The following is a 10,000-nucleotide window of genomic DNA, read 5'->3' on the forward strand; positions in this document are numbered from 1 at the left end:
ATCTACTCAGCCAAAGTTACATTCATATCTCTCACAAATTTCGGTAACTTATTGCCAGTTTCCTCAGCTAGTGATATGTATATTTTCTTGATTGAAATGTAAACATGGCTACTGTGTATTGCTAATAACAATCAGATCAAATAAAAAAAGCTAAATGAAACGAAATCATAACTACCTTTGCGAAGTTAGACATCTAGATGGAGTCTCTAAAACCTATCATGTAACTATAAAACATATTGATATATCCAAAATGATAAAACAAGTATAACATTCATAAAAACCATCACCAAAAATACACAAAAAAACCTAATGAATACGACAGGGCGAAGGGACGTTTGCCTAAATTCCCGGCGAAGTCATAACCTGGCCGGGCCAGGTGGATAGTGAGATAGTAAAAGATAGTAAAAGAGACAATTATCTTTTATGGTCTCATGAGGGAGCAACTCTATGCAGCCGTAAAACTCCGTATTTACAAGCCGACATGCGCTAGTCATCAAAAACAGATAATGGAGAATGCCTAATTGCGAGTAAATACGCATTCGAACGCATGCGCAAAGGTGCACGTCCCAAAAGGATGGGTTAATCCAAGGGAGGCTGCGAATATTACATGGAATGAAAAATGCCATATTGCAATTTCCACACAAAGTTTACTTCATAAGATCAAAACACATGGCTATTCTTACTACACAATGACCTGGTTAATCACGAGGAAGATGAAAACGTGTTACCAACACTCATGATATATTTAGTTCATATAAATTTTTAGCTGAAAAAAGTGTACCCATCAAGTCAGTGTAACACATACTGATAACATCTGCAAGTATGAGATGGAACAGGAATTAGCATCGCATATCCTAATTCCAGGAGGGTGTTCTCAGTAAACAAGGACGGGAAATATATTCTCAATGCAGATATACACCAGTTATATGCGTATTCATCTTGAATTTTTACACATTTTGAGTAAGAACAGCATAAATATTATACGTGCACACACATACATTGTCAAGCTTGTTGATTAAAACTGGCCAAACCCCAGACATGAATAAAGACATGTCTGAGGCCTTTGTCCTGCAGTGTAATTGGACGGCTGCATTTGTTGTTTGTTGTATATATATATATATACATATATATATATATATATATATATTATATATACACACACACACACATATATATATATATATACATATATGTATATATATATATATATATGTATATATATATATATAATATATAAATATGTAAATATATATATATATATATATATACATAATGTATATATGTGTGCGCGTGTGTGTACACCCGATGGATTGTACTAACAAGAAATCACTAAGGAAACGTCTGCCCTATCATACAATAACAAAAATATACGCACACGCACACGCACACACACACACACACACACACACATATATATATATATACATTGGCCAGAGACTGGCGAATGAATATGCTACTTTTAATGCCCGTTAAGTTTCAGTTGACCTAACAAGCGGTTTTACTATCTATAGTCAGTAGAAAAGGACTTTAAGTTTGCAACCTCATTCTAGTTTTAAAAAGACTTTCTTATAACTGGAAGACAACGTCCAATTGAGATTTACCCTCAAAGCGGGAAAAAATATTGTATTTAAATGAATGAAACATGTACATTTACACATAGTCTAAAACACAAAGAATATTTTCAATAATAGGAATCGAAGAACCGGTATACGTTTCTCACTCGCATGAATGAAATACCCGTTTTCTAAAATGCATCAAACAGAAAAACTTCCATTATGAACGCCTAAAAAACCTCCGGAAACGGAGAAAGAGAAGGTAAAGGACTGAAAATGACTGAGGGAAGAGAGTCGAAAAAGGGGGGGGGGGAGTTGGAGTGAAGGGGGGGGGGGTTGAGGAGACAACAAGTGCATTCCACCAGACGTATTTTGAACTTCATTTACCGAAAACGAAGAGCGCGGGAGCCTCAACATTCTGTGGCACCCCACAGGCAAAGGCTCTTTCCTTAACGAGGACTGGCCCCAAAAGGCTCGTAGGTGCTCAACGGAGTTTAAGCTTCGTATCTCAAAGTGAACTTTGTGTGGCGCTTGGGGAGGGTTTAGGAGATCACCCCACTCCCCTGCTCTTTTATACTTAGACTTATATTACTCTGTACGGACTTAAGCCTGGCCTCCATTCCTGCTAAACTGGAGGGGGTGAAGAAATGGGGAGAGGAAGAGGAGTAGATTGGCCATTTAATTTTCCAGGTCGTTTCGAAGATAGAAAACGAATTATTTTAAATAACTTTTCTCAGAATACTAGTCTGGTTTTTGTTTTCACTACAACTGAATTTTGGATTTTTCTTCTTGAGTTTTCAAATGGGGGAGAGGAAGAGGAGTAGATTGGCCATTTAATTTTCCAGGTCGTTTTCAAGATAGAAAACGAATTATTTTAAATAACTTTTCTCAGAATACTAGTCTAGTTTTTGTTTTCACTACAACTGAATTTTGGATTTTTCTTTTTGAGTCTGTTTTCCATGATGTGTATCACTCTTATTCCTCAAAGTAAAAGTTACTTCATTTTCTCTTTTGGAAGCATCCATAGCTATTTTTTTTTTCATAATTACGTAATATAAGATGAGGTCAAAGCACTAACATCACATTGCACTGGCAAAGCAAGATCATTTCACAAACACCACAACAACACAATAATATCCACATTATAGTCGAGGGTGTAATGGCGCCCAGATTCAAATGCTAGATCCCGGTCTTCTCTTAATACGCTGTATGGTTTAGCTACTGCGCCACGGGGATATAAGATGAGATCTTGTAGGAGAATACAGATGATTGCAAGGATGGAGATATAATAACCAGAGTCATAGGGTGCTTTATTCCGTACAGGACCAGGGTAAATATATGGGTGCTCCGCAAAGCGAACAGTATGTGCCCCAGAAAAGCAACTGATGTTACGCATGAGTAAGTGTTTGTAACAGACAATATTCATGAACTTTATAATTGCATATAAGTACAGTAATATATGCAGCTCTGTACATAATTTAACACGCATCCCGAAGAACTTCTCAAATAAAAGTTAAATGGATTCCAACAAGTTTCTAAATATTTTTCATATCCACCATTACAATGATAATTCCAGAAAAAAAAAAAATGATAAACATATTACAAACTAGGTTACTGAATAGAAGCTCGAACCCGAAAAAAGGATTGATTTTTACATGCAACCTTTCATGAAATCAGTTTAAAGGCTTAAAGGCCAATCATATATGGCTACGACCAGGAACAATGCCCCATAGGCTGCCCATACGTACTGATCAACGTGCAAGCCCCCTTCTCCACTTAAGTTAAGACCAGGGAGGGCCAGGCATTGACTGCTGATGACTCGGCAGGTAGACCTTTAGGCTCCCCCTAAATCCTTAGCTCACAAGGATGATGAGGTTGCACACACACTACAAGAAACTATCGAGCTTGACCGGAACTCGAACTCGAGCCCTGCAGAACGCCAGGCAGGGACGTTTGCAATAGGCTGCCACATCAGCAGATTGATAATAGACATATATTCATGGCAACCTGCTTTTGCATGGGTTGAAATATGCTAGTCATCAAGTCTTCTGACAATGTGTAATTATTATTATTATTATTATTATTATTATTATTATTATTATTATTATTATTATTATTATTATTATTATTATTATTATTATTATTATTATCATAATCAATAATAATGAATATGATGATATAATTTTAGCTTGGCCTCTCGTTATAATGACATTGACGCATTAAAAACCTAGATAATGCAAAACCACTTTTCAAGTCACTGACGTCGTTTCCTCTTTAAAAACTTGGGAATCATACCCACAAAGTTTGTATCTACAATTTTACATTACGATTTTCATTACGACATGATGTCTTCTGAATTTACTGATCAACCTGTAATATATATGAGATGCAGGTGGATGACCGACAAACGTACACAAACACTCTCTCTCTCTCTCTTTGTCGCACACACACATAGCTATATGCGCGCGCACACACACAAACATACAGACACTTGTATCTCTCTATCTATCTATCTGTCTACCTATCTATCTATGTATATATATATACATATATATATATATGCAGGCACTCGTGTATGAATGTATGTATGTATGTATATGTATGTATATACATATATATATATATATATATATAGAGAGAGAGAGAGAGAGAGAGAGAGAGAGAGAGAGAGAGAGAGAGCGTGCCCATATGCATACCTTGGATTATAGTAAGACACGAAATAGATGAAGAACACGATACGTTGTTCTATTCAAAATTATCAGAAACCAATCCAAACGCTATGATGCAGCACAACACGCGATCGAATGCACCCCAAGAAAAAAACAAAAACAAAATATAGTTCCATTTTTTTTATTCTTTTCCATCTCGGAACAACAAACGCAGCTAAAATAGTGGTAGCGGAGTCAGCGCGGGATAGGCACTTTTCCAAGACAGTGCCAGACGAGTGATACCATCTTGAAAATGATAAGAGGCTGGCCAAAAAGGGTACGGCCTCTTAACTCGAATGAAAAAGGAAATGAGAAATAGCTTCCATTTGCCTCGGGGTGGGAGGGGAGAGGAGAGGGAAGAATTGGTTGAGGGTAAGGAGGGAGAGAGTGAGAGTAAGAGAGAGTCCGTGACGTAGATTGGGAGGAAAACACGAAGAACAGAGTAAAAGAAAAACAAAAACATAAAAATATGTTTCAATAAAACTCACGTCAAGAGAATAAATAAATGACTGGCACGAACAATAGAATTTGCAACTAAAAGACATAGGAAAACGGAATTCGAGAATAAGAAAAAAGAGGCAAAACCGAATGCAGTAATGAATGGGGAGAAGTGAATGTAAGATTACAACATACAATTGTGAACAGAATTCTGCACTGAAATATGCAGACATAAAATTTCCAGACAAAATACGAAGAATTTTAGACATACAAAGAGAGAAAAATTGAAGGAAAATAATATATTCTAAAAGACAAGCTTAACACAAAAGGTTAGATTAAATGAGGTGTATGAAAATGGAATAAAAGGTTAACAAACACACACACACACATATATATATGTATATATATATATATATATATATATTTGTGTGTACACATATATGTATGTGCATATATATATATATATATATATATAACCACATATATTACATGCACACACATATGTATGTATGTATGTATGTATGTATGTGTTTATATGTATATGTATATATATACACACACATATATATATATATAAATATATATATATATAAATATATATGTATACACACACACACACATATATATATATACATACATATATATATATATATATATATACACACGAAAACCGAATGAAAGCATTAAAGATATACAAGAAAACAGAACAAAAGTTTACAAGATATGAATGAAAACTGCATGAAGGATTAAATATACAATATCAAAAGTTGAAGGATATGCAAGAAAACAGAAGGAAAGTTTAAATATGCATGAAAACAAAATAAAAGTTTAAAAAAAAATGCTAGAAAACAGAATTAAATATTATATGAAAGGCTAAAGGACATGCAAGGTTAAAAGAAATGCACGAAAAAAGCACGACAGGTGAAAATGTACAATACAAAAATTGAAAAAATTAAATAAAATCCAGTGAAAGAGAATAGAATTATTTAAAAATTAACAGATAACTCAACTAATCCGGGGGAAAACAGTATTAAGAGTAGAAAACTTGAAAACTAAAATAAATGGTTCAGAGAATTGTGTGTGTATATATATATATATATATATATGTATATATATACTATATATTTATACATATGAGAGAGAGAGAGAGAGAGAGAGAGAGAGAGAGAGAGTATATGTGGAATCGTTTTATGGAAATATGAATTTGTAAGATAATCACAATCTCTCTCTCTCTCTCTCTCTCTCTCTCTCTCTCTCTCTCTCTCATCCTGATGTATGAAAGATCTGGCTATGGATGGGCAAATCTTACAAAGCCCTGTTTTTAAAATGATTCTTCAAAAACTTGTTTAAAACAACAATCTCTCTCTCTGAAGAGAACAATAGTCCCGCTTTATCACAACGTCGCCCCCAAGATAATTCGAGAGCTTGAAACGAACAAGAAGCCTTGTTATTCATCGCACTGAGCACAAGGATTATCATCAGATTATCTTCTCGGCAGTTCATCTCCTCTAACAAAGGTAAATCGACGCTACTGAAACACGATTACGCCGTTCGACAATACCTTTGCCACCGGAGGTTGGTAAACAACAGGAGGGGGACTTCGCCGTCAACAATATTATTCATTTTTTTTCTTTTATTTTTTTTTTTTATCTTTGTTGCGCAAAATCAATTAAGTTTTTTCCAGTCTGGCGAATCGGTTAGATGAAAGCTATGATTCGTTGTATTGCATCTTTAAAGTAGTTTGATCATTTTGGTCCACTAGGAAGATGTTCTTAACAACTTTAAATAGGTACAAAATTAATTTGAAGCAAAGTGCTTGTTCAACTAGTCACTTACTTTGTTGTTAGTAAAACGTTCATAAAAACTATAAACGAGTACAAAATTAATTTGAAGCAAAGTGTTTGTTCAACTAGTCACTTACTTTGCTGTTAAAAAAAGTGTCGACGATGACAATAAAATAGAAAAAGGATTGAAAAAAAAAATGAGATCTATCATTCATGTTTCAGATAGCTGATATAAATATCATAAAAAAGAAAACTGGGGATAATTCTATTATTGAAAAGAATAATTTCAATCTATATCAAAACATGAATGAGTGTTTTAATTTCTTGCTCTAAAAACAATTGCAATAACAAAAACTCAAAATACTATCAACTCGACAAAATAGATTTTTCTTACTAAGAGAAAGCATTAGTACAAATAGTATGATTACCCAGTCATTAGAAAAATAATATCTGTTCACAAGAACGAAAACCTTAATAACAAAACCGCTAAATCGGAAAATTATTAAAAAAATTAATATATATATATATATACATATATATATAAACTGTATATATATATATATATATATATATGTATATACATATATATATATATATATATATAACAAATAAATACCTAGATTATAAAACTTGCAAGACGAAAACAGGGTAAATGTTATGATTTTCAGTAAAAAAAAATATATGATACCTATGCAATAATCAAAAAATAAAAAATAAAAATAATCAGAAACCCTTAATTAAAAAACTCGAAAGCTGTACGATTATTTCCTGAAAATTGAAAATTAAATTATCATAAATTAAAAAAATACTAACACAAAATAAATAAATAAAGTATTCTAAAATTATAATCATAATATATAAAATAAAAATTACTTATTACAAATTAAAAAACCACTTACTTATAAAGCAGGCAAGCAACGCGGCCAGGGTGAACGACAGGAGAATGAGGCCTATGGCCGCGCATCTCCAGGAACACCTCTCTCTCCAGGTCTTCCCCAGGTGGAGCCCCCGCCCGGAGAAGGATCCCCCTGATCCGAGGGCAAGGTCGTTTCTCACGGCGGGCAGGCCCGTCAGGTTTCCATGCCCCGCGGTGATGGAACCTTTATGCGAGCTTAAGGTTCCGAGTAACCTGCCAGGAGGGAAAATTAGAAGGCATTAGATGAGGAACGTCGATTATTATTATTATCATTATTATTATTATTATCATTATCATCATTATTATTATTACTAGGTAAGCTACAACCCTAGTAGGAAAAGCCAGATGCCATAAGCCCAAGGGCTCCAACAGGAAATAATAGCCCAATGAGAAAAGGAAATAAGGAAATAAATAAACGATATAAGAAGTAATGAAAATTAAAATAAAATATTTTAAAAACATTAACATCATTAAAACAGATATTTGATATATATAAACTATAAAAGGACTTATCCAAGCCTGATTAGCTGATATTATCTTTTATCATTTTGAAATTTATTCCTTAGTGTTGATATTCAATCATATGATTTTATTGTCCATTATTAATCTATATTATCTTTTCTGATCTTAATATTAATTCCGTGTGTACATATTCCATCAAATATTTTTAATTGCAATTCTTCATTTCCTATTTACATATCTCTATACTTTATATACGTTGAGTTTCAAATGTCAATATTTATGCCTTTCAAACCTTCCTTAAATAATTGTAATTTACTTGGTATTTTTAAATTTCTTTTTCCAAATGTTTGTACGTCAAACATCTACATTTTATTACGATTGTAAATATTATTCAGAATCATTATTGTAGATCAAGTCCCCTTTGTTTATTTCAATTATTGATTACAGATTTCAAAATTTTCACTTATTCCAATTAACACTTTATCATCCAGCAACACACACACACACACACACACACACATATATATATATATATATATATATATCATTCAATAACATTTTAAGGTTTTTGAAAAAGAAATTCTTTCACTCTAAGCATGATATTGAAACATATTATAAAGACCCTGTATACAAATACTAGCAAGTACGTTCTCCTAATAAATGGTAGAAAGAATTCCTAACCCTGTCACTCATTAACACTAACAATCACAAAAATAAATTTTAATAAACAAAACTATTCTATTTCATCATATCAAAATGATCTATTACAGATACCAAGAAACGAGAGATAAACTATAAACATCAATGAGGAATAGGAATAAAAAAATACAACTTTATCCGAAGAAGACAGGGGAGGCGTGAGAAGGAGATAGAAGAGACGTGAACCCCCCCCCCCCCTACCCCCTTCCCTACACTCTCAGCATCAGAATTACAAACGTGTAAGCAAAAGTTAAGATATACCTCGTTCCGACAAGGAGGGGAGTGAGGTGTAATGGAGAGAATATTGAGGTTTAGGCTTGTTTAACATGAGGAGGAGGAGGAGGAGGAGAAGGAGGAGGAGAGGGTAGGAACACGGCAAGTCAGCGAGGGGACGATACAGCGCAAATTAATTTCGTTGAGCAGAGGGAATTGAAGTGGGGGAACAGGTCACGACGGGGGGGGGGGGGGGGACTAGAAGTACAAGGGGGGGGGGGAAGCAGGCAGGAAGGAACTAGTCGAGTTACTCAGAAGTTAAGGAATGAATATATTATTGGAAGTGAAGCTAACGCACAATGGACAACTTTCTCTCTCTCTCTCTCTCTCTCTCTCTCTCTCTCTCTCTCTCTCCTTATTGGGACCCCCCTTCCTTCTAAACTAGAAGTGGCGATGAAAGGCCTGTTGGGAAAAGATACCGCCAGCTGCGAATGATACCCCCCTAAAATTGAAAACCAAGTTAGCCCTTGTGGACAGAACCGTCAGAGACCTAAGGCCAGGCCGACTCTCTCTCTCTCTCTCTCTCTCTCTCTCTCTCTCTCTATATATATATATATATATATATAAATATATATATATATATATATATATACATATATATCAGTGCATGTGCATGATGTAATCTCATTTTAATGGATAAGGTAAACTTAATTCAATTAAATTTTCAAAGTTCAAAATCAATAACATGGGATTACTTTTACATAAAAACTAATAAATAAATGTATATTGCGCAGATAAGCGATGATGCTAAAATTCCACCCGGGTCTTTTCCAAAATGTCATCTCAACTTAACACTTGCATCAAAACGAGAATCGGTTATAAAACACTCGGATGTCGAGATCGTAACCAAAATCGGATTTGTCGGCTAACGAACTTTACCAGTTGATTACAATTCAATAGCTGAGAGTGGAATAACAACAATGAAGACATTAACATTGAGAAAACAAGGGACTGGTTTTCATTATCATCTTAAAAAGTAGCAGTAGTAGTGGTATGCTCATGTAAATAACTATACAAATGAACACTTCAAGTATGCTACTAGTTTTTATTCTAGTAATTCTAGCTTGGTACAATATCGTTAGTAAGTTAGAATATATGGGAAATTAATTCTATATCTAGTACAAGATAATCAATTAACAATTAAACTACAATATTTTAAGAACAATA

General features: G+C 33.9%; 1 protein-coding gene across 1 annotated transcript in view; it reads right to left on the bottom strand.

Moving 5' to 3' along the window:
* Positions 1-2,661: 2,661 nt before the first annotated feature.
* Positions 2,662-10,000, bottom strand: part of LOC137648222 (probable ATP-dependent RNA helicase ddx17) — a 453,496-nt gene continuing 446,157 nt past the window's right edge. Inside the window, exons 7-8 of the mRNA XM_068381145.1 lie at positions 7,383-7,612; positions 2,662-2,801 (exon numbers count right to left, since the gene is read on the bottom strand). Coding sequence (XP_068237246.1) covers positions 2,662-2,801; positions 7,383-7,612 — 370 coding nt within the window. The remainder of the gene's footprint in view (positions 2,802-7,382; positions 7,613-10,000) is intronic.

The sequence above is a fragment of the Palaemon carinicauda genome, chromosome 10 (assembly GCF_036898095.1).
Source record: "Palaemon carinicauda isolate YSFRI2023 chromosome 10, ASM3689809v2, whole genome shotgun sequence".
In the NCBI taxonomy this organism is placed as follows: domain Eukaryota; kingdom Metazoa; phylum Arthropoda; class Malacostraca; order Decapoda; family Palaemonidae; genus Palaemon; species Palaemon carinicauda.